The 26,390-nt window shown below is 41.0% G+C and overlaps 1 protein-coding gene across 1 annotated transcript in view; it reads right to left on the reverse strand.

The window, feature by feature from the left end:
* Positions 1–703: 703 nt before the first annotated feature.
* Positions 704–26,390, reverse strand: part of prkci (protein kinase C, iota) — a 28,330-nt gene continuing 2,643 nt past the window's right edge. The window contains exons 2-18 of the mRNA XM_056420733.1: positions 20,771–20,892; positions 17,773–17,862; positions 16,105–16,155; positions 14,928–15,013; positions 14,404–14,541; positions 14,207–14,261; positions 12,476–12,531; positions 11,066–11,233; positions 8,768–8,865; positions 7,680–7,766; positions 7,427–7,562; positions 7,190–7,277; positions 5,307–5,432; positions 4,751–4,830; positions 4,337–4,426; positions 2,565–2,680; positions 704–2,458 (exon numbers count right to left, since the gene is read on the reverse strand). Of these exons, the coding sequence (XP_056276708.1) occupies positions 2,371–2,458; positions 2,565–2,680; positions 4,337–4,426; positions 4,751–4,830; positions 5,307–5,432; positions 7,190–7,277; positions 7,427–7,562; positions 7,680–7,766; positions 8,768–8,865; positions 11,066–11,233; positions 12,476–12,531; positions 14,207–14,261; positions 14,404–14,541; positions 14,928–15,013; positions 16,105–16,155; positions 17,773–17,862; positions 20,771–20,892 (1,675 nt within the window). The 3' untranslated portion in view covers positions 704–2,370. The remainder of the gene's footprint in view (positions 2,459–2,564; positions 2,681–4,336; positions 4,427–4,750; positions 4,831–5,306; positions 5,433–7,189; positions 7,278–7,426; positions 7,563–7,679; positions 7,767–8,767; positions 8,866–11,065; positions 11,234–12,475; positions 12,532–14,206; positions 14,262–14,403; positions 14,542–14,927; positions 15,014–16,104; positions 16,156–17,772; positions 17,863–20,770; positions 20,893–26,390) is intronic.

Here is a 26,390-nt window from a genome sequence, read left to right on the forward strand (position 1 = left end):
GGGCAGGATATTAAATAAGCCTCACACAATTGGTTTCTCACCACCATTGTGCGACTTATCGCAGCACACAAATCAATCCGTTTTATTATTTCTGACACATCATCATTTCCATGACCCTTTTATTTTTCACCTCCCAGCGCACAGCACTGTGAGGGGCACAGGGAGGGGGCAATGGTGTCAATGACCTTTTAACCCCCCCCCCCCCCCCCCCAGCACACCGAGGGCCTTCCAAAAGCCAGGCGGGAGTCACGTGACCAGCGCAGACACAAGCAGCTGGAGTGGAAAAGCTCATGCTTAACGACTCAAGCCTAATTCCCTTCTCTCCAGACGCCCATGTGAGTCTGAGGTCTGGTCTCTGCAGTAAAACCATCACAAGCCTGCCGGTGCGAGTTTGTTCAGACAGGCATGCGTTTGCATGATCTCAATTACACCATTCATTGGTAAAATAATATATATATTTTTTTTTTTAGTAGGACTGATAGTCTGCATCACTTCACAGGTTACAACTCTTAAAAGGCAGGTTCCTTTAACCACTCTGCCAAAGTGGCCCCATGGATGTTGATTCACTACTTTGGACCGGACTGTAATATCTCAACAACTATTGGCTGGTTTGTCCGGAAAAATTCATGCTGATATTCCCAGCTGAACAACACTTTAATGATTGACAGACCCACACTGACACACGCACATATTACCACAAGGAGAGAAATAAAATGTTTATTTTACCATCTGTGTTTTTTTCTTTGCACATTAATAATACATGTCAGCAGAGTCCTCTGGGTGGTAAACGTCCCCAAAACACAACAAATACAACAAAGTGTTTTCATTGGGTTCACCCAGTAACATTTTGGAATCAATGTAGTGATAAAATAAAAAAAGGGAATCAAAATTCAATCCGATTCACAAAAAAAGTAAGAAAAAAAACTAAAGTAACATGTGTAACAGATGAATGAGTTCCTCTGGTCACCACGTGAAGCCCAAAAACATTTTCCAAGTAGTGAGAAGCTTCACAGTCTGGAGGTTCACTCACCATCACTTAGTGTCGTTACAGTCCGGGGTAGAGAACGGCTTGACGTAGCCTTTATGTGCTTTAAATCAGTTTTACAATATATCTAATTCAGGTAATGGTATATATGGTAAAAATAAACACAGTTTACAGTGAATACTGTGTTGTGGCTTCTGACCAATCTCTCGCTTAAACAATCCGTATCTTGATTTACAATGGAAGACATACATGGAATGGAGAAAGTACAAAAAAAAAAAAAAAGACAGACTATTCATTTCAGAAAAGCATTGCATTAAAAATGAGCAAAGAAATCAGAATATATAAATTCTCTGATCTGGGACAGCACATATCCGTATGTATACTGTACCTTTTAATTCATACCAGCAAGACATTAAAATGTTTTTTGGTCCTGTGTGAATGCATATTTCATGGATAGTCTGCACAGTAAAATGTAACCTGCGCTCCAGCGCTCAGGTATGATGTGCTTCTCTTGCAGACCATTTCCCAGCATTGCGGCCTCTTTCATTCACAGTTTGAGAGTATAAACTCATTATTAGTGTTGGTTGGATGCGGCTGTATACGTTCCTTCATTCTGGGGAGAAGGGACTCCAAGTAGACACCTTCTGGTTTCCAGATGCTGTTGTGTTTCCATCTGAACAACAATCCTTTTGGTTGTTACTCTGGCTGGACATGTGACACATTAGAACAACATATATAATGATGTTAAATAAAACATGAGAAAAATATATAGATTTTGTATCTTTTTGTTTGTTTAAAGGCTAGTGTTATGATTCTTCTTCCGTCTACCGTAGGGCCGTTGAGACAAAGCTGAATCCAAAATGTCTTTAAGGTGATTAAGTTGTCAGTTTTGTCCGACTGTGGCTTGAAGCTAAAAAGTCCATGTCTAATATTTATAGAAGATTCATATATGTACAAATAAAATATGCGTTGAAAACACCCCACCAGCTGGGAGTTCATCCGTCAGGGGCTGCGCCTCATCCCCCGACATACAGCAACCGTGGAAGAACTTTGTAGCCACGTTGGCTACCGTTAACGAGGCCCGATGAGAAAATCAATATCAGTGCAGATTTACATGATATAAAAATAATGGAGAAAAAAACAGAAAGTAGGCTTAAGGGCAAGTGGTTATAAATGGCAGAGTGTGAGACTGGTTTTGGCAAATAAGCGTTCTACTGTGCATGTGCAGCCCTCGAACAAAAGGTTGATGTTGCCAGGTTATCTCGTAACCATGCAGCTTGAAGACACCGAGACGCCACGTAACACGTGCATGGGTGAGAGTGTGTGTCTGTGTGTGTGTGTGGCAGAGGGTGGGTGGTGTGTATGAGCGCAGATGTCACGTCCCCTCAGACACACTCCTCCGCCGACATCAAGAGTGGGTTGATGTACTCGAATCCTTCGAACTCAGACTGGTCGATCTTCTTGACCACATCGCTACGATAAAGAAAAGAGATTAGTTTATTTTATTTTTTTGAGTGAGAATTGCCTGACATATTTGTTAAAACAAAATGAAAAAGAGAGATATAAAATGGGGACTTACTCATCATCAGGCGTGAGCTGGATGGGCTCGTTGGTAAACTGGGCGTCAAAGTTGTCCAATCCGAATTCCCCTGAGATGTTGGGCTTGAAAGGAGGGACCACCTGTTTCTGCTCCAGCTGAAATAACAACACAGGAAGCAGGTGAGAACTTAACAACCATATCTGTCAAACACATGAAATCAATATTTAAACTGAGTGATATTGACGATAGCCGATCGAAAGGTAATTCATTTGCAAACATTTCTGGTCATTTATTATAGTCAATAAATATCCTTGTATTTTGGACTGTTGGTCGGGCAGAACAAGATGCACTGTCGGCTCTTTATAGACTAAATAACTAATGGGTTATTTGAGAAAATAAACAGAAGATCGGGGTCAATCATTTTTGTAAAATGCAATAAAAAAAGGACACTAAAATCTTTAGTTGGTCTTCATCCCATCATAGATGAATATCCGTTTCCATTAACAAATACTTCAGCCCAACGAGCCATTTAAAACCGTGATGACGCACTTGCACTCAGCACCTCAGAGCCTCAGATTACAGTCATCTCAGTGGAGAGGTAACTCCACAGCGCCTCATGTTTGTAAGAATGCTCCGCCTGCAGGCCGATAGGGGCACTGCAGGGCTAATTTTAACGGTAGTGTGCGTGTGCATGTGACAGAGGAGGGAGGGACGTGGGAGGGGTGTAAGCTGATCCCGCCAGACACTCTGACCGACTGCTGGGTCGCTGCTCCAGACCAAACAGGGAAAAAGAGGTCATTGTATTCCCTGGAGAGCCGTCCTGTCTGTCTGTCTGTCTGTCTGTCCATCTCCCCTTCTGTCTGTCTGTCTGTCTCTCTCCGAATGTCCGTATGTCTGTGTCCGTATGTCTTTCTATCTCCCCTTCTGTCTGTCTGTCTCTCCTTCTGTCTGTCTGTCTCTCCTTCTGTCTGTCTGTCTGTCTGTCTATCTATCTCTCTCTCTCTCCGTAAGTCTGTAAAGGTAATTTGTCAGTCTGAGAAGAAACTAAAATGTGCCTCATCATTTACATGTGTATGTATATGCGTTTTAAATAAATCAAAACTCTGTAGACGTGTAAATGATGAGGCACATTTTAGTTTCTTTCTTTCTCTACAAATATATATATATATATGTTTAAAAAAATTAATAAAAGAACATGCTCTTCTAACCACCAACTACAGATAGTCAAATGTTGTTTTCTCATTTAGCAAAAGAGGTTCTGTATCGTGTATACCATTACAAACAATTTGTTGAGAAATTGATGACATGAAATGGACGGTCAAAATAGCCCATCAACTTTCTCAGATGAAATGTAATAAATATGTGTTGGTTTCAGCTCCTCAAGTGTAGATTTGTAATTGTGTAATTAAACCAAATGTAATATTTGTTATGTTTTGGAGTTTCTGAAAGTCTAATTGAACAAATAATCAAGAGAACAATAAGGAAAACTTAAATGATTTCTCGATAAGCTTGTCGCTCTCTTGAAAGTGTTGACAACAACAAACATTTGCTTAATTTTACAGTTCCGTCTCTCATAAAACAGGACTGTCATTCACACAAATGACTTTTACTCATGCTGAGAACAGGAAGCGTCATAAATAACTGAGTATTTTTAGTCAGAGTTTAACTTTCAGTGAGATTCCAAGAAGTGATTATGAAATGCTCCATAGAGTCAACTGATTACCGTCACTTGGAATTATTAAGATGATTAAGGCAACACAAGGTGAATAGAAGAGAGGGAAACATGGAAAGAATAAAAGTGAGTGACTCACAAGGTCCCAATCGACGTTTCGGAAGAACGGATGGCTCATGATGTCGGCGAAGCCCGTCTGAGGGTGGCAGCCTAGACGCTCCTTGGGTTCCTGTGGGAGCGAGGACGAAAGGAGGGTGAGAGACGCTATGCAATGACGGAGGAGGACACGGACAAAAATATCAGACGAGGAAGAAAAGTGGAGCGGGTGAGAAAGGAGAGCATTTGGAAGAATGGAAATGGATATTATGGATAGGTGAAAAGATAATAGCGCCACATGGAGATACAGAAAGACGGGGGTGGAAAAGAGAAGAATGCAAGACAGTGAGAGATAGCAGTTTGACTCCCACGAAGGCCAAAATAATGTCATTCTCAAGAGCCATCGGGAGTCAACATTGTTTTAAGATTGATACAAACATGTCTGACCCCTTCATACCTTGTTGAGGAAGCCCTTGAGGACACTGGCGGCTTTGACTGACAACGAGCGGGGGATTCGGATCTGTTTTTCCAATATTACTGCAGGAAGTGAGAGAAAAGAGGGAGGCGGGGGGTAGACAGACAGGCTCTTGAGTCTTAAATGACAGAAGATGGCACCGACACTGCAGTTATGAGTTCAATCCTGTTGGGAGTATGTTCAACATATAAACAGCCTTTCAATGAAGCCTCAATGGCTTTTGATAAAAACGGTCTGGAAATAATACGACTTCTGTAAACATTTTCATCCCCATCAATCCAACTCGGTTCTGGCTGTTATAAGACAACACTGACACATTTTGAAATAGTGTTTACAATGAAGTAAGAGCATGCATTCACACAGCTCCCTGTAACAGCTGGCATATGCCTGGGACTGGGAGAAGTGGCCATTGGAAAGGTGTCAATACAAAGGTGTTGCATGTTTCCACGGCGCAGTTTTTTCCCCTCCAGTTATACATCTTAGCTGTGTTTGTGTGTGTGTAAGTGTGTGTGTGTGTGTGTGTGTGTGTGTGTGTTACCTTGGAAGAGGTAGTCTTCTGTGTTCTGGTCTGGGTTATCAGAGCTCCCGACGATATCGAAGGGCGACCGGCCCGCCATCATCTCAAACATCAGCACGCCCAGCGCCCACCAGTCCACACTGAACCCTGAAGACACACACACACACACACATTGTATGTTAGGATCTTATTAATGACCAGAAGGGGACATAGAGCACAGATATTTTAAAAAATCATCATTAATAGAGCAACAAAAACAAGGTATAAATTACCAATGTTCTTAAGGACTCATATACTTTATTATTCGCACAAACTCCACCAGAATTTGAGGGTTACTATAGCAACCACTCCCACCATAAAAGCATAATAGCAGTATTTTTGTATCCTTTTACCACTTAACAAAAAATCTCATACGTGATTAAAAAAAAGTCAGATAAAGCCAATTAGGGCTTAACAACAGCACACCAAAATATAACACACAGGTAATGTATGACAAGTGTTTCATTATTTCACAAGATACATACCTTGAGATCTAATTTTAAGATCAATAGACTTCAAAATAGACCATAGGAATGGGTTTGACAGCTTTTTATTAAATTCAAAACTAGTTTTGAATCCACTTTGAATGCGAATCCTTTCCCTCATCAGAGACTTATTAGGTGAATTTAATAACCAGAGACCGTTCTTATTTTTGTGACGTGCGGTTGTATGAGCTACTTTCCCACACACAGGAGCTGCAGCTTATTGTTGTATTATTGAGAAAGTACAAACAGTGTCATTATAATTTTTAGAAGCAGCCTAATTAATTAATGTTCACAACATGTAACTAAAACCTGAAAATAATATGAGCATCACAACACAGGCAATGTTAAAAAGATAAAAGGTATCACAAGATATTTTTTAGCATCAGGGCTTGATGAAAAAACAGATATCTTGCATATTACAAACTTAAAGGAAGTTTTTATTTTGTTGGTGACAACTCAAAGTAATAATAATAATCGGCTGCTGGCTGTGCAGGCATCACCCATACAAGAATCAGTTGCACATGTGGAATAAATAAGGCTTAATTGCTTGTTTCATTTCCTATTAAGAAGAAAAATGTATTGTGTAAAGTGTGGTGGTGGGTCTAACTATTACATTGCGCCCAAGAGGGATTCTGTACATGCATGTACAGAGATTTTAATGGTGGAAAAATGTATTGTATTGTTCTGCTTGACTATAATATATACAATATATATTTATATTTGTTCTACAATAAAGTTGACAATAACATTAACAATGGCTTTGTACTTTTCTAGTGTACTGACTCGCATGCAAAACACTGGTCTGATCCCATTGCTATGATACCTGTATTGGTAACCATGGAGATGTCTTTCTATTTTCATTGTTTTGTATTTCTAGATGCATTCAGCACTGTAGTAGACTCTGCTAGAACTGTGTTCTTAATTGCTCTTACACATGAATTTATGATTCATACTTGTGAGTCATCCTTGCCCACATCGTTGTTGACCAATACTCTAAATAATGAGTTCATATATAATAATGAATGTGCGGAATCGATTCAGAGGATGTCACAATTGCTTCTGCGATGACTCTGTTGCCCTTTTAATGTATTTGCTATTTTCTTGAGCTTTTTTACATTCTTGATCTATATTACTCAATTCTAGCTCTTGCTTCTCATTGTTCTGCTACAGAGAATGTGCTAAATTGTATCTCATTTTCCTAATCTTAATCTACGTGTCCTCATTTGACGAAGACGTCTCCAGTAGTCAGCACCATGTAGCTTCCACAATCATGACCCGAGAGCAGCATCTCCGACATTACCGCAGGATGCTTTCTAGATCGCCTCATAGCAAATATAAGGATGGCATTTCTAGTAAGTGCTCGTGTGTTGCAGCTCTCACCATAATCCTCTCCTCTAAGTATTTCGGGGGCGATGTAATTGGGTGTACCACAGAACGTGCTCGTTGTATCGCCTGGTCTCAAGCCCTCCTGCGAAAACAAAAAGATCATCAGCTGCGGGATCCTCTCAGAGGGCTGTAAAGTTACACCTGTGCATCTTTGCAGGGGCTTTTATCTGAAGTGGTCCGTGGCGTCAGTAGAGCCTCGGCTTTTCATACACAGACAACTGCAATGCACACCTTGCACATGCCGTAGTCTGTCAGTTTGATGTGTCCTTCAGAGTCCAGCAGCACGTTGTCGAGCTTCAGATCTCTGTAGATGATTCCCCGCTCGTGGAGGTAGTTGAGCGCCAGACTGATCTCTGCGGCGTAGAATCTGAAAGAGAGATTCACGTGTATTCAACATCACATGATTAAAAATAGAAATAGAGACACAACGTGACTTCAATCTTACTTCCTTTAATTAGACGTGAGACAAAATGAGTGACTCTACCTGGCGTGTTCTTCTGGGAGCTTCCTTTGTCTCTGCATGTGGAACATTAGATCTCCACCGTTCACATATTCAATAACAAAGAAAAGTCTGTAAAAAGAAGCAATTTTTATGGAGGTTTAGGTTTCTCCACGCTTAAGTTATTAACCAGAGAGTTATTTTACCTAGGATTATTATTTTTTAAAGGAAAACAAAAAACACATTTTATTCAAAACAAATCAACAAAAAGTGTTGCAGTACAATCAGCCATCGTGAGCATAAGACAAATATGTTGATTATTTTATAATTGAAATGTGTTATAAAAGTATCTAATTTTCTGCCGCTTGATGCTTTTGGTACTCCAAATTAGTCTCCAAAGTATAATGTATAACTTCCTTGCACCAATCAGGTGTCATTATATTTCAATATAATGACAGTTGTGTGGTTCTTTGATTATAAGGCCAGTCCGCTGTCATTCACATCTGATCAAACCACACCAAGCAGTCTGGATAAAGCAGTCTTTGAGTGTTTAACGGTTAGCAAATAATTAATTAAATGAATACATTGTTTTACTTCGTCACACTACATTGCATTGCATTTCATTTAGCTGACACTTTCATCCAAAGCAACGTACAATCATGTAACATTCAGACACTGTAGGCAAAGCTACTGGGAGCAATTCAGGGTTACGCGTCTTGCTCAAGGACACATTGACGAGGGCGGGGATTGAACCGTCAATCCCCTGATTGAAAGGCGGACGTGCTAACCACTGACCCACAGTCACCCCCTTTGTTTATTGTTGCTTATTTATTTATTTTAACCCTAATGTTACCAAGAAATACTACTGATTTTAAACCAAGTGTTCAGGCACCCTAACCATGATGGAGATCTTCCCATGACCACAGTGCCCTGGTCGTGTTAAATGGACCTGAAGCACAGGAGCAGGAGGCAAGGAAATGCTCTTCTGCGACATATTAAAACACTCACATCTTTTTGTGATACACTGACAAACAGATTGTCATTTGGGTATGACTAGTTATGACAAGGCTTCTTCTGGAAGCAGTAATAATTGCAGACTCTCCCCAAGCCTCACGCAGGAAAGATGATCTCACCTGCTTTCCGTCTGGAAACAGGAATGGAGGCCGACCAGGAAGGGGTGATTGGAGGCCTGCTCAAAAACGTGCTTTTCTGTTTGGACCCAGTCGATGTCCTGTGAGAGAAACACACAAAGACACACAAGTGTAAATGAGAGATCGTTCTGACACCCATGAACTTCTGAAAGCTGAATAAGCACAGGGCTTGATCGACCATCCCGTACAGAGAGAGACCAGGGTGGGCAGCGGCCAGTAGAAGCAGGTCTCTATCGATGGCTGGATGATAATATGTCTGGACACGGATGTGGCGCGCGCCTCGACGGGACAGCAGGACACTTCAACATTGATCGAAAGGCACTTGTCAGTTTGTCAATCACGCTAAGTGCGTCTAATCAAAGCCAACTACTCCCATTGCTTCTGGCTGTGCTGCTACATGCAAGATCAATTACTCATGACATGATGGTTTATCTACACCTTCTTAGAGAGACCGATGGCTTGGAAGAGGTCCGTCAACTAAACGAAAAGTGCTTCAGACATGATACACAAGGCGGGTCTTCAATGACATGACACACATCTTCACTGTGCCCTGACTAACGGCTCCAATCGATTGTGCTAATGACATTAATTATACATGGCAGTGACAGAAGACTTATGACTACACTATCAACTATTCTCACGTCTCAATAGATGGAGTTGCTGGGTTATTGTCTCACTAGACGGATTTAAAAAGGACAGTTACACTGATGAGATGTAGGGATACACCTTTTAAAGATGGCCGATGAATTTTATATAAAAGTCGTTGTTACAAGTGATTAACAAATAAGTAAGATGGTATAAAAATCTAAAACTGAAGTGATTAGTTGATTAATTGATAAGTTAATTGACATCATTAAATATTTTCAGAACTTGATTATATGATTCCAGCCTCTGAGGATTTTCTGATTTTCTGTTGTATGTCTTTGTAAATTAAATAGATTTTGAATTTGGACTGTTGGTGCCACAAAACAAGATCCCTGAAGACGATTCATTTGACTAGTTTTTTAAGTTTTGAAGTAAAAACAATCGAACAATTGAGAGAATAGTCGATTCGAGGCAGCTCTGGCCTTACTGTGTTCTTTTCGCAGACACAAACTGGCATCAGTGGAAACAAATGTATTTTGACAAATGTGTTTAAACCACACTAGGATTTCTGTCTTTGATCTTGAGCAGGTTCATGCTAAATTCACTCTCAAACATACCTTTAAACTGCATGTGTAGATAAAAAAAAAAAGCTAAAGTCTCATTGACAGCAAGTGGTACAAAAACAATTCTGTTGGGGTTCGATAGGTGCATCGCACAGCAGCTGGATTCTTGTGATTTCACAAGATCCCACGGGAATCCAAGGATAACACATCACATGAAAATCCATCTCGTCAGGCTTCAAGTAATGAGCGTCTTTCCGGTAAACCAGATCACTAACCAATCACGGGTAGCGTAGATGCTTCAATAGTATCAGTTATAGCAGAACTTAAAATGTCTTTCAAAGAGCAAAGAATGACGCTGACACATTTGATTGACAGATTATTCATCCAATCACTGTCGAGTATTTTTAGAAAACGCCTGCCCCTTTCCAAAGTTTCCAAGGACAGCTCCTAAGACGGTTCTGTGTCACGATCCATCTGGTGGGTCAGGTTAATTTCATTGTATTCAATCAGAATCTTTTCAAATGCCAAATTGAATCTTTTTGGGTAGTTCGTTTGGGTAATAAAGACTTTTTTTTCACAACATATTACACAGCTCTGTGATATTCATTAACCATGTACTGACTAGTTTGTTCTCTTTGCGACAAAAAAACATTAAGCATGGGACTTGTGAGTCTCGTTCTGCAAACCGTGCATTTCAAAATGGACTTCGGTAAAATGTATAGACTCTTCGGAACAGTTAGGTCATAGAATATTCATGGTTTAAGTTATGGTTTGAGGCTTTCAGCCATGTTCAGTAAGTCAGTCTTGTTAACAACCGTGTCACTGAGTTAGCACGTGTTTGTATACCTCACCAGCTTTTTTCTCTTCGCAGATACCTGTAGTGTGAAAAAGAGGCAAAAGAGAATATCCAAGATAGATTGTGAATGAGAAATTCGATATGGGATTCGTTGGGCACGGAATTGGATCCAAAATGATCGGCTATCAAACCCATCCGTAATTATAACCAATAAATAAAAACTAAATATATCCTTTAAATCGAATCCCGCCAACTCTGTCAGAGAAAAAAAAGCAAAAGCTGACCGACGACTGTCGTCACGACTCTGACGGTTGGTCATACGCTGGTGTCGTTTACCTCATCGTCATTGACCAGCTCTTTCTTCACCACCTTCATGGCGTAGATGCGCTCCGTCTTCTTCAACTGCACCAACAGCACCTTGGCGTAGCTGCCTCGGCCGATCACCCTCAGAAGATCAAAGTCTGCCAGGCCCAGGCTGCAAGGCGATTTCCCCGTGTACCGCGGCTACGGGGAAATTAACAGGGTGAACGTGTGAAACGGTTCACAACATGGCGCGAAGTCAACTCCGCACCAATGTATCGTGCAACTTTTCAGAACATCCGCCTTCATCAACAGTTTCTTTAACCCTCCTGTTACCTTAGGGTCAATTTGACCCCATTCAATGTTTAATGTCGGTGTTCTGTCGGGTCAATTTGACCCCAGGCTGTTTTTCACTGTGTCAAACATATAAGAAATAGCAACTTTTGTTTATATTTAAAGGGCTATTTAGGTAGTCAACAAACAAACATAAAGTACCTCACACTTAAACTTGGAAAACAATATTAATTATAATAATTTTCTGGAGGTTTTAATTGCTGGGGTCAAATTGACCCCAAGGGTAAAATATGTCAGTAAATATAAAGGTAACAGGAGGGTTAAACATTGAATGGGGTCAAATTGACCCTAAGGTAACAGGAGGGTTAATGAAATATTGATAGAGCTGGAAATTTGGTCTGCACACGAGGGTGATTTCCTTTGAGTGGTTTGTAAATTACGTTTTAACTGCACCACTTTTTCAAAGTGAATCTCGGTAATGACTTTGTTGTCTTTATTAAATACCATCTTGCTGCCTCCATCAGATGAAGCACTCGTTGTATTAGTCCTACGCCTCTGTAAACCTGATTACAATCTTCACCATTTCCTCACTTATCTTCCTCTCGCTACTCTTCTCCGCTGTAATCTGTTCTATAAGTGAACCGTTTCCACTGCGTATCCATCTAACCTCCCTCCACCTGACAACCCCCATCCCCAGAGTCAACATGGAACCAAAGATAAGATCATTTGGCCTGCCCTCTCTTATCTTCTTCTATCTATGTCCAACTCGATCCATTTTTATCAATCCTGTTCCCCCCCGCCCCAAACTACATACCTGGCCATTCATCAGCCTCGGGTGTTAAGAGCTGTGATAAAAGGTTACTTTATTAGCTCCACCAAAGGAAATCAATACCCACACCACTATGAGGGTGCCTACGTCTGCATAGACTCTACATCACACATGCACAGCGGGTGGAAGAAGGATAACCCAAATGTACACCATGGCAAAAAAAACTGCTTCCAATTACAGGTGTTTTATTCTTTTTTTATCTCCATCTTCTCACACAAAAAGCTCTGATCTCTCACTCTAAATTGACAAACGCACACACCAGATTGACAGACGATGAATCACCCATCAAGAGTGTTTGAAAAGATTCTCTCTCTCTCTCTCACCTCTTTCTCTTCCCAATCGAAAGGCAAGCTTTCGCTGGAGTCTTTATTCGGAGGGACTGCGAGAGGAGAAAGTGAAAGACAGACAGAAGGAGAGGGGGAGGCAAAAAAAATGTAGGAAAGAGGAGAGAAAGTAGGTGAGAGACAGTCTCACGCTTTGTTCACAGCCCTGCAGGCGTTTCTCTGCGCTTGGTTCGTAAAGAAAATACCATTTTGTATTCACCCGTGACACAGTATTTCAAATAATAAGTATAATGTGATTTTATGTTGAACTTGTCATCATTTAAAATCATAGTAATCTACATATATGCATTTTTAAACTGACTTAAAGAAAGATATCTGCATCCAAATGTTTCCAGGATTGCATCCCACTCCTTCCCCGGTGGCCTGTGAGTATTTACGGGGGAAGCTGTTTCAACTGCCTGACGAGCAGCGGCAGCAGCAGCGACCTTAAGCCCTCTCATTCCAGTCAGCCTCTCAACCACCTGACTGGACTTAAGTCTGGTGCTGTACGTAAACCCCAAATGCAGCTGACCCAACTTGTCGTCTGGGTCACGTAGAGTGGCATGTTCCTTTCTGACGATGAACACACGATGGGCTCTATATTTCTATAGTTCATTTAAATAAAAGCACTATTTATTCATTGTTTGAGTAACATCTGCTACAAACTGTGTTCCTCTTGTTGCCTGTATTTGATGGCTGACAGTGTGAAGAGACAGGCAACACGTGGAGACAAAGGTCGACAGCTGGAAGTTGGCCAGCATCTTAACCACTCGGCCACCAGTATGCTCCTTTTGTTAGCCTTCCTTTCAAATTAAACATACACTACCGTTCAAAAGTTTGGGGTCACTTAGAAATGTCTTTAGTTTTCAAAGAAAAGCACTGTTTTTTCAATAAAAATAACATTAATCAAAAATACACACTATACATTGTTAATGTGGTAAATGACTATTCTAGGTGGAAACGTCTGGTTTCTAATGAAATATCTCCAGAGGTGTATAGAGGCCCATTTCCATCAGTGTTCTAATGGTACATTGTGTTTGCTAATCGCCTTAGAAGACTAATATCTGATTAGAAAACCCTTGTGCAATTATGTTAGCACAGCTGAAAACAGTTATGCTGGTGATATAAGCTATACAACTGGCCTTCCTTTGAGCTTGAAGTTTGAAGAACAAAATTAATACTTCAAATATTAATCATTATTTCTAACCTTGTCAATGTCTTGACTATATTTTCTATTCAATTTTCAATTCATTTGATAAATAAAAGTGAGTTTTCATGGAAGACACGAAATTGTCTGGATGACCCCAAACTTTTGAACGGTAGTGTATGTTGGTGATCTGTGTTTGAAGATTTGCGTCTTCCAAACCAATGAAGCAGCTTGTTTTTTGTTGACAATAACAACATACAACAATAACAGCAGCATTATCTTTTAAGAGCATCGGTCATAACAGCAGGAAACGAGCCAATTTAAGACAAAAGAATGGCAAAGAGACTCAGAAGCGAGAGTGAGATTAAAAAGATTTAAAACATTTTGGTTTGTAAAGTAAAGTTTAAAAAATGCAAAAATTAACCAACGCCTGTAATTTGAGTCACAGTTTGTGGCAGAAGGCACTTTGTCTCCCATGTTCTTTTTCTACAATGATGTGCTTCTAAACCAAGTTATTGTGTCCATTTGTAAACACTCTCCAAAGTGTGGGTGCACATCAGTGTGTGTGTGTGTGTGTGTGTTACCTGGCTGTTCAGGTTGGTCTAGGTCACTCAATTGCGCGACGGGCCTGATTGGTTCCTAGACAACAACATTGGTCATAAGTATAATCAGCATTAAAAAACAGAATACAATCTTAAGTATTTATGTATGAGTCATGGATGGAAACGACTGACTTTCACGCCACCGAGCTGATGAGTGTGAGGCTCGTCACCGCTCTCACCTGGATCATCTGTCTGCCACACTCCACTGTGACCAGTTTATGACACTTCTTGTGCACCAGCAGTTTGCAGTTGATGCATTTGTAGCCTTGTCTTCCCAGACCCCAGATGCGGTCCGTGCAGATGGCACAATGGGCTCGCTGCTCAGGAGGACAGACGGAGAACAACCATCACCACAAGCAAGCACACATATTCCAGGAGATGAAACATGAAGCCCTGATGGTCGATAATTAAAACCTTCCGCTTTACCACCATCCCTTTTACTTCATCAATCAATAGCAAGTGAAATTACTTCAGGGTAATGGATGTCTCATTCTCCTTTAAATACACAGACAAAAACAAAGCTCTTAAATGTACAATGTGTTTCGGGGTCACGGGTAACACAGTAGATTTTAACCCATGGATGAAATGGATGGATAATAATTCGACAGTGACAATGTCAAACACGTGAAATACACATTATTACATGAGTTAAGGGCCTCTCGGTGTGAAATACTGTTCGACAAAATTCATAGTCCCTTCTCACCCTGTTAAAGCGCTTGGCCTGAAAGGCGTGACCACTGGCATAGTAAAGCTTCCTCCAGCGCCTCGCTCCACGCCGATATATAGACTCTGTGAAAAGAGAAAAAAGGATGAGAAATGGACTTCATTTATGGATTTCTACTAAAGCGGTCGACAAATTGCTTGTAATAAACCTTTTCATTAATTCATACACCTATGGTGGTAGAAACCAGAGCCATGCAAGGGGCTGGCCTGTCCAGCGAGAGCAACTTGGGGTTAAGTGACATATGGACAGAGGGAGCCAGGGATCAAACCTTTGTTGAAAAGACGACACGCTCTACCTGTGTGTGCATTTGTGTATCAGTGTGTAGAAAACCAGTTTGATCTCTATAAGGAACCGACAAATTTCATCTAAAGTATAATTTCCTCCCACATTATTGCTGCTAAGATAAACTAAGGCGTGTGTGTGTTTATTTTTAGGGGCTGGAATCATCCCACTCACCCAATGAAACTACATTTTCTAAAATCTTTCTAAAAATGTTATAGATTTGAATCTTATGACACGGAGCATTCTTAACATCAGCATCATTGGGACTACAGATGAAAAATAGCCTCTTGGCTAACTGGCACATTTACTGAAATGTTTTTTATCAATGTGCACTGTCCCTTATTAAATAAACCCAGTTAAAGAGTGCGTTGCTCAAATGTTCCACTATTTCTGATACGATAGTGAAACATGCACACACACATTTCAGTTTTAGGTATTAATTTGGGTCCTTGTTTCCCAAAATTCATACTTCTGGCTAAACTCTGCATGTGTAACTTCAGTGACATTTACAGTGTGGGAACTGTGCACACAATTTTCTGCTTTAAATCCATAGTCAGATGTTTTAAAAAAACTTGTTCTTTCTGATAAAATTTGTGTAAACATTAAAATAAGAAAAAAATTTGTACATTTGAATTTCTCATGCCAATTTCTTTTCGGGTGATACACAACCACAGGCTTTTGAAATCATTATTGTTTCACAAACTCAAGCCTTATTGGTCCTTACTTGAGTCCATAAGTGTGAACCATGGCTCTTTTGAAATTCTTCTGGGTATATAAGAATGCACGCAACTGCCCCAATTTTAAAATGTAAATTAAATAAATAGTTTCTTTGCTTCGATTGGTCGAACTAAAACCAGGAAAAGGTTTAACTCACTGTCTTCCCCCGGACACGGCATACCAGGTTTCTCCGGTACACATGGGAATACTGGGAAGCAACAAAAAACATAACAAAACATCACATTCCTGAAGTCTATTTCAACTAAAGGAGACGAGTCAGACAGCATTCATGCGAGGGTGTTTGAACGCTGCGGGGTACATTTCACTTCCTCTCATCATGGCAGCAGTTAAGACTACCTGTAGCAAACCTGTCGCTTCGAGCAATTCGCACTGATATTCACTCATGTCGTTCTTTTGATGGCACAGAGCGCGTGTGCAACACGCAGTAGGAAACACATTCAAAGACACAATTTTCAAGAAGAAGACAACAAAGGTTCCACAAGCGTGTGCGTGTTTGTTTGAGTGTGTGACAGAGAGACGGATCGCGCCAGACTGGGGGCCGTGTGAGTCGGAGGCGTGGGCTCCAGCCGACACGCGCGTTAACGAGCAGACCTGACGACCCCCCGTGGATCCGTTGCATCCTCTCCTCCGTTCATCCTCTGCCGTCTCGCTGGCATCCACTGCACTCTTGACCCCCCCTCACCTCTGATAAGATTACATCTTCACATTAACCACCCAGCCCCCGTTCCCTTTCACCACGGGTTACGTGTTTACACACGCAAGAGCCTGTCAATCAAAGGCTGCACGTCACGCCACGTCTGAGTTAGCCCTCCAGACTCACCAAGTTATGCAACTCTTTGTCAAGAAGGCCAAACTCAGACGAGGATGTGAAGTAGCTCAAGGGCCCACAGACAGACGCCCAGAGCAGAAGTAAGTTGTACAGGTCAGTGCAGCATTAACCCGATGCTGCTTTGATGCTTCTTTGTTGTCTACAGACCATATACACAACATCCGTGTTCAGCTTTTATCAGGCATGTAAATAGACAGACTCCATAAAAAAAAAAGTTTTAAAAAAAATTGTAAAAAAACTTTAACGTAAGCCGCACAAACTAGTTATCAAACCCAGAGATTTAAATATTGGTGGTGGACCACATTCAAATATGTTATTTACATTTTTGTGGCCCGACATAATGCCAGACAAAGTGAAGAAAAATAAATCTCACTCAAACCGTGAGATAAATAAACAGTTCCTGACTCCAAGTAACCCAAATATAGATGACTATTTGAGTGAGATGGATAGATTGCCAGCTATCTTTTGGCTTTGCTTGATGCTTTTAGGTACTTTGCTTGAAAAGGTATCACAGATATTTGTTAATTTATGATCCGATTGATTTTTTATCAGTATTGTTAAAGATACAAAAACTGTTATAGTTCTAAAGCACCGTTGTCTGTGATTATTTTGTGTTAATGTTAATAACCCTATTTATATTCATAACTGTATAATGTCAACAATTACATTATCATGCTTTTTCATAACCAAACCCACATTGTTGATACTTTTACATTAGGTGTGAAATAATCTACACGTCGTTAATGAGCTCCTATGATTATAAATGAAAGGTAAACAGTATTGCGGCCAAACTTAACTGGTCATAAAAAGCTCACCGGAGAGGCGAGAGGACTACTTCCAGAGCAGAGAAGACTTCTCGTATGGACCTCTTACTGGTGTCAATTAACATCTTACTGTGTACAGAACAGGAGAACATCCTGCGAGTTGAATCCTAAAACGGTTATCTGTAACGGTGTGAAGAGCAGTGAGGCTCACCGTGGATAATGAGCTCCGAGTCTTTGTTGAGTTCGTAGAGACGCAGAGCTTCTTCCAGCTCCAGCTGAGATGACACGGTGCAGGGGTCACCTGACAGCAGAGGAGAGACAACATGTCATTCACCACATAAAAATAAAATAAGATTACTGGGAGAAATCAGAAATGACAGGTAGCAAATGTTTTACAACCTTCTGAGCTAACCGTGTTTCCATAAAACCTTGGTTACTAGAATTAGATTCCTGCTCTTTGACAGAACACTAATGATTACGCCTCTGCAGCTTGAAGGCAATATTGTTATTGTATATTTGGGCGGGGCAGCACAGTGAGAGGACAGGACCTGGAGTGAGTGAGAGGACAGGAGCTGGAGTGAGAGGACAGGAGCTGGAGAAAGTGAGAGGACAGGACCTGGAGAAAGTGAGAGGACAGGCCCTGTGGAGAGTTTACTTCTTACTATAAGAGTAAGACAATGAGTCTAAATTTCACAAATAACCCACAGCTGGAAACTGACTTATTTATTTTAGTTTGAATCCGACTTTGTGTTTAATTTTTTATTTTAATAACTGTTCTGTGGATTCATGGTCTTTTATAAAGCCAATAAGCTTCAGCTCGGCAAATGTGGGGATTTGATGGTTTCTTTGTCATGGTTACATGATAGTAAACTAAAGATCTTTGGGTCTGGGGCTGTAACCTTTGACTCACTTTTTCATTTTACTAGAAATTAATTGGCAGGGCTAAAGGTAACAAACCTTTCCTTTATCACTTTGCTCTGCTGCCAAACTGATATACTTCCCGCTTTGCTTGAATCATGTTTTCGTGACAATAGCGAGCGATCCAAGCCCTTTCCGTGCTCCTCATTAGGTGCATCTGTGCAAGCTTTTAACACATTTTATTTCCTCACCTCTATTTAATGACCTGTTGACAGGTCCCATCCTTTTTCTTTATATTATCAAGTCTTTATCTTTCACATGCAAACATGTTACAACCCCGGTTAGACATCCGATAAGGGGAACCAGCTATTTAATTTCATGACAGATAAATCTGTTAATTGTAGAAAATCGAGATTGACCAGGTTACTTTTAATTGCACAGAATCACAAGACAAAGTAGAGACTGTTATGTGTTACACACACACACACACACACACACACACACACACGAACATTGAGTAAACATTGCATAAAGTGTGTGAGAACAAACTGTAGCCATTTCAAATAGTTTCCTTCCAATTGTACAGGCCTGTTTGCACAGTGATCAATCTAAGTAAATAATTAAAATAACACAGAGAAACAGATCTAATTATTTCCTTATCATTAACAGTCAGGTGACCGATACTGAGGCCATTGATTTTATTCTTTGTGCTCTACCACAACCTCAAACCACTGACTTTAAAATGGCTTGAGGACAGAAACTATGACACACAGTGTGAATTGAAAAACATACAGAAAGCTGGAGGTTGACGAAGAACTTGAAGTTGGGTGGACTTAGACCTTCGAGTCTGGGTTGTATCTTTATGGAAATGTTATGGTTTGCGGAAGAGTCATTAAGTCTGTGAGTGGATGAGTCCATGCGTGGTACAGAGAAGACACCGGAAGAGAGACAAACTGTTTACAGTAAAAATACAGATGAAGGAAGAAGGATGAATCACTCTCCAATCTGAATGTCCCCACGGCAGAAAGCTCAGGCAACATTTTCACTACGGAGTTATGCGCTTCTATTTTTTATTTTGGGGTAATGGAGAAAACATTTGCTTTGGATTATAGACCCACTGATACAGGATTTTTGAGGTTACTACAAATTTCAATATATAAGAGTTTTAAAAAACTGATTTCCACATAAAAAATACTATAACAAAACAGAAAACTGTTTTGTGATATACATAAAAGTATATGCCAAAATCGTTTTATGATAAATAAACTATTGTTGATTAAAGCGATTAATCTGTCGATTATTTTCTCAATTAACCATATGGTCTATAAATAGTCAGAAAATTGTGAAATATACTCATCACCACTTCCTGAAGCCACATTTTGACAGCAGTCTGAAAGTTGGGATTGCTGGTTTTATCTGGTCTAAAGCCAAAGAGTCGTCACATACGACAAAAAACAGTAGCAAATTCTCACATTTGAGAATCCGGAGCCAACTAAAGTAAGTCAAATAAAAAAACGTACAGATCTTTAAAACAGAGTTACAAAAGTATTAATTAATCCATGGTGCATTCTTTAATTCTTAATGATATTAATGATATGATATATGCGGAGCTGTGTGCATGCGGCTCCCATGGACAGGGCAGGAGCGACAGCAAGACGGCTTCATTACGACCATCAAGCAGCCTTTCTTTCTCAGATAGACCAATGACTCCAGTGATTGTATTTGCGTGGCGACCACTAGGTAGCCACCCAAATGAGTCTAATGAGTTTGGGCAGGCTGACCTTATCCTGAGCAGAGCAGTCCGACGGCTCCATCTTTCCTATGACACTATTACTGCTGCCTGACTAACTGTCTGGCAACAAGGAATTAGGTGTGATAGGGCTGCACTATTTAAGTGACAAGAAACACACGGCATTGCTGAATGCTGGCAAATGTAGCCAGCGGCCTCTGAATCCCTTCATTTGTCATGTGACATGTGACAATGTCTAGAGTTGTCATACTCATTGAATGTGTTGTAACTCTGTAATGCTTCCTTCTGTACACATGACATCCGTTGCTTCTGTCCATCCGGGGAGAGGGATCCTCCTCTGTTGCTCTCCTGAAGGTTTCTTCACTTATTTTCCCCGTGAAAGGGTTTTTTATATTTCCTGGGAGTTTTTCCTGAACCGATGTGAGGTATGTGTACAGATTGTAAAGCCTTTTGAGGCAAATTTGTAATTTGTGATATTGGGCTTTACAAAATAAACTGAATTGAAAAAAATATTTTAAAAATGTATTTCTCCTGTGATGAGAATTTGGTTTCTTATGCCTCCTCTTGAAGCAGTAACGTGTCGAAAGGTGGAGGGGCGTACCTTCCTCGTCGATCCACTTCATGGTGAAGAGTTGGTCGTTGTCCATGGAGCACATGTCCTTCAACTCCCCGTACAGACCCTCGTATGAGATGGACGGCTCAAAGTGAGTGATCATGATGTCCCTGCAGAGATGAAAAATAAGTCAGGCATTTTATTTGACATTCGCAATTCCTCTGGATGCACCAATCCAACGTGTGGAATTGTGTTCAGCATCAGTTACATTCCTTTAGCCAGCGCTGGCGTCAAATCAGTACTCTGCATCAGAAGCAAATCAAAACTGTGATATTATAAGAATAAGATTATTCTTACTATTAGAGTCAGATCATTCAGCCCTACTGGGCAAACACATTTTATAAAATAAATCTACCACCTACATGTAAAGCACACATTTGCCGTATTGATGTGAAGGCAAAGAATACCAATATAATTTTAAATATTAAAAATATGTATTTAAAAAAAGATATTTTATTCATTTTGATAGTTCTATTGAATACTGAATGAGGGCGGTCTCAAAAACAAAAAAAAGGAGAAAAAACAGACGCAGATTTGAATGTGCATTAAATCTTCAAAAATAGTATGTTTTTAGATTTTTTTTTATATGAAGTAGTCAACATGACGCATAACCAGTTGCAATCAACATTAAAGATGGACTCCCCAAACACCCTGACATATTAATATACACACTTACTATGGCCAAATAGTACAAATATCCCAGTCCCCCAAAAAAACCATTAAAGAGAATATTTAGTGTTTGTTTGATAATGAATTGAGTAATCCATTGTTCCTTCACACTCGACACTTCTGCCCTCGGAAAAGACTCACTGGAGAACACCAGACTTTTGAGGTGTGAAAGCATCCTTTCCCCCCAAAACCCTGCTGTGTGTGAGTCACAGGCTTGCAGTCTGTCACATTAATGTGTGCATTCATCTGTACAGCATGACTGTGGGTGGGTGAAAAAAAGAGAAAAATCAGGGGCGAGAAAGACTAGGAAAGAAAAAAGGAGAGAGTGAGGGAGCCACACACTCGAGCAGAATGAATCACAGCTGATGGCGATTGTAGTATTGTGTATTGTGAACGCTTTGGTGACGGCTCACTGTCCACCACTGCACTCCATCACTTCTTGGAAAGCAGTCAAAACACTTGGCGTAATCAACAAGTGCATCACTCTCAGCTTCCTCAGTTCACACATGCACTTAAACACCGTGGTGAGGCGTGGGGGAGGCAGTGCAGTGGTGGGTGACCGAGAGCATCTCTACCGCCGTTTTTCATCAACTTGAGAGCTTTACAGCTGAATGATAAAATGACAACATGTGGTGTCAACAACGCACACACTTTCAAGGACGTCGACTGTACAAGCCCACGGTCAGCAAAGACGGTGGTGTGCGTGCAGGAGCATGAGCACACACACAAATATCACTGGACTGATATATCAGTTTCAAATGAATGTTGAGCAGTTAGAGACAGCAGCTTCCATATCGCATGTATTCAACTGTTCCGAGTGAAAATCCAGAATGAATAAACTGTTTCGAGCAAGAATAAACTCAGATGGATGCCTCCTCCATCCTCACTCCCAGTCCTCCATCCTTCTGGTGTTAAACAGTTCCTGTGGGAGGGGGGGGGGGGGGGCAACTACACTCCTCTAGGACCAGTCTGGCATCTCTTCTTCCTCCTAAAGCCCGATAACATCAGAAGATAGACAGAGTACGAACACATGAACGAACGCACGCATCAACCTTCATGTACAGCTGCTGTATTTTAGGTGTTTGATGCTAGACACTTCAATTCATCCTTTGTCATTTCTTTCAACCAAAATATGCCAAACATTGACTGGTTCCAGCGGATAGAACGAGATTTTGATGTTGTTCTTTGTCAAGATTAATTGACAATAAAAATGATTTTTAGTTGCAGGCCTAATTTGCTGTTTTTTGTCAAAAACCTTTACAAATATACTTGGGATAATTGCCTGATAAACAAATAATGCACAGGCTAACAGATAATATATTATCTTTAGCTGCAGGTCTGCTGTAAAGCACATTTTCTCTCGGCCAATTAGATGATGGATAGAGAATTAGCAACAAATTATGATGATCTATTAACGAGTGTCAAGAATTATCTGGTTCCAGCTTTTCAAGTGTAACATTTTGCTGGTTTTCTTCTACGATAATAAACTAAAAACAAGAAAAACTTGAAAAATGAATCTGCCGTATAAATAACAACTAAACTTATTTGAAGTGAAAGTGACAATGTTTTACAAAACTAGGCTGACAAGCAAGCAGCGGTTTGTTGACTATTGATGCTTCCTTAGACTTAGAAAATAATGCATTTATTAGCCATTAATAACACACCTTTTAAGAAATTAATCTAGAAAAGGAACCAAAAAAATATATTCAAAAAGAGAGGACCCTTTGATACACAAAGTAAACCAGTAGTGACTAAGGCAGAGAGGATTTTGTAGAGCGAGACTGGGAGCTCGTCACTGGTGAGTAACTGGGAGGAAGCAGCATTCCACACACACTTGGCATTCCTCTGCCGTGTGACGTCTCACAGTACAGCTAAATTAAAAGGAGGAGGAGGATGATAAAAAGGAGGAGGAGGAGGAGGAGGGCACTGGCTTGTGCCCCTGACATCTGAACTGCCGTGAGTAAAGCTCTGCGGCCCCATCTGCCCAGCAGAAACCCATTCGTCATTTGTGAGCGCTCAAGCAGTAAAAAGGGTCCGGGTGGCGCTCTGGATGAACACCTCGTACGATCCATCTCTTTGTCACCGCTGCCACGCATGGAGATGCCCCCCCCCCGCAAAGCCTTCACATGCATGCACTCGGAAAACCGGAATCCCGTGCTCGCACTTATACACACTGACGTTTGAAGCACAAGCAAACACGCCGATGCAAATACGAAAACTGCGCGTGCTGAAGTGTAGGTTACCGACACCGCAACAGGCCAGGAGGACCGAATCAAACCGCGAGATGCTGCGGTCTCCAGGCAACACAGCTCTCCCGCTGTGCCGAGTGCGAGGGTGCCATTGTGTCACTCGCCGCGACACAATGGCACCGACCAACAACAATCCCGCTGAGACGAGGTCTCTGGAAACGACAGACACGTGGATGCAACCACGAGCGGCGTTACGCACAGTGTGAAGAACGCGTGGACGGCGTAAAAAAAAGAAAAGACAATGCAACACACGCATGTAGCTGCTGAAACACTTTGATACTCGTGAGTGGATGTGCGTGTCGGTGGACGGGTGGATGAGGAGGGGATGAAATATTTTGTCGTTTTTAGCGCGCGAGCGGCTTTCAAAGTCAACGGCAAGACGAGGAATGTGTTTTAAAACAAAGGTGAGCCTTGGAGCGCTGATGCAGATGGCAGCCTCTTTGAAAAAGACGAGCAACTCCTTTCGAAAAGAGCCGGCGTAATCCCAGCTTCCTGCCAAACAACATGCCTCACGAAGGAATCCTGAAGTCGATCCGGCACATAAGAAGTCTCGCGTTAGTCGGTGCTGGCAGCTCAAAATAATGTCTCTGGCCTGACATGGTTACACACTGGCAGACATACACAAATGTTTTATGTATTCAAGAAGACTACGGTATAAACAGGGTAGCATTTCTGTAAACCTCTTTTCCGAACACAGATGCTGAACATGTACGTCAGTGATTTACACCTCCGTTACAACAGGCTACCTGCTTGAAGGTGTGTGTAACTATGGCTGCGACCAGTGGACTAAAGAGGGGCTATAAAAAAGGTGGACGGAACACATATAATTTCCCGTGCTTTTATTTTGCTGCTCGAAAGCTCTCCCCAGCAGCATTAGTAGACTTGTTTTATTGAAGAATAGCCGCCAACAAAGCTCTGCTAATCCTGCGATTAAAACATTTCATTTCCTCTATCTTCCTCACACAAAAGTCAGCTGTTATTTTGTGATTTAAAAGCTTTCGTTATGAAGCACCGCATCAGGAAATGTTGGGTTTTCATCAGCAGCAACAACAACTCCCTCACAGCTGGCAAGCGAAAAAAAGTAAAATAAAGCTGATATGAAGAGTGCCGAGAGGGAGACGGGAAACTTGATTTCAAAACACAGAGATCCAGTCGACTTTTGAAAATGTGTTTCTCTCTAGTCTCTCAACACGCGTTTGTTCGAGGGAAAGAAGGGACGTTGAGAGACGGCGATGGTTCATTTTGGGCGTGACTCAGCACAACTCGTAAGTATGCGGACGTCTGCACAGATCCTATCTGTTCGCTCTCTGGTGTAGAAAATCTACGTCACGCTGACGCTCACATACTCGCCAAATGGGAAGGCAAATCGGCGTGGCAAAAAAGTGGCAAAAGAAAAGCCACGTTCATGTTGTTCGCTTTATCTTTAGAAATGGGCGAGAGGAAACAAAATGTTTTGTGGCAATATTCACAAAACGATTACAGTAAGCGGACGATCAACAAAGGAAGAGGCAAGTGTCAGAGGATTGCTACCCTGAGCAAATACTAAAAATATAGACGGAAAAATATTTGGCGAAAAAGATCAACAGATCCAAAAACATAGACGGTGCACTCTGTGAAATTCCTGCTGGTCAGATCTGCAAAACAAAATCCTTCATACAACATATGATAACTAGAGAAAATACACTCAAGTATTACTTGGATAACTAACTCACATTACAAATCTAAATGTCTTTTGTGTCTATGCAGACATTATGTAACGAGATCAAGACCCAACCTCCAGGTTCAGAATAAAGGTGTGTATGCTGTTTGTCAGCATGGACACTCACTCATGTGTGCACTATTAAAAACACCTGACATACATACAAAAGACGATAGGAAGCAATATAAGACATAATGGGAAAGCTGTCATGCATGTTACATGTTTCAAAACGAGAGCTGTTAGACTGGAGAATGAAAGTTGGCATTGAGCAGCTGTAATGTGTCGGAAAAATGTAATAAAACCAAACAGATTACAGGACTTAATATTCTAATGATTGAATTTATCGATTCGTTGTTGCAGCCCTAGCAATGTCAGATCAGAGTGAGAAATAAACCCAATATGGTAGAAACTATACGTTACACTGAAAGCAATAATAAGAGGAAATCGCACATTTGAGCTACGAGAGAGAACTTAAATTATTGCATTCGATTATTTGTTGGCTACTTATTCGGTTTTCAATATTGCCGTTCGGATAATCTTTTTTATTTCTTACCTATCGGGATTACAAACTACATAAAACACATTCAAACCTATCGGAAAATACTTCTTATCCAATAACAACAACAAAAATCCCGTAGAATAACAGAATGGTTGAAGTGAAAGTGACTGAACTGAAACCAAAATACTTTTTAAGCCGAGGACAGTGAAACGTCTGGCCGGCTCCTTCCCGAGTCACGTCATGGAGACGAGCTAAGCGAGAGCGAATTGTGAGCAGATGTATTGATCATTTACAAAAACGTAAGCTTTTAATTCACCGCCACGCTTTGAATTGCCATCCATCTCATGCCGTTGCACAGCATCCGCATCACTGTCTGTTTCTGGCCATGCGGCGAGTGCATTTAAAGCCTTCTCCATTGTCTTGAAGGGAGCTAAGTGAAGACGGGCCAGTGACGGGCTGAGACTGCTACCGGCTGACACCAGCTGGCCCGGA

This window comes from Pseudoliparis swirei, chromosome 8 (genome assembly GCF_029220125.1).
Source record: "Pseudoliparis swirei isolate HS2019 ecotype Mariana Trench chromosome 8, NWPU_hadal_v1, whole genome shotgun sequence".
NCBI classification, from domain to species: Eukaryota; Metazoa; Chordata; class Actinopteri; order Perciformes; family Liparidae; genus Pseudoliparis; species Pseudoliparis swirei.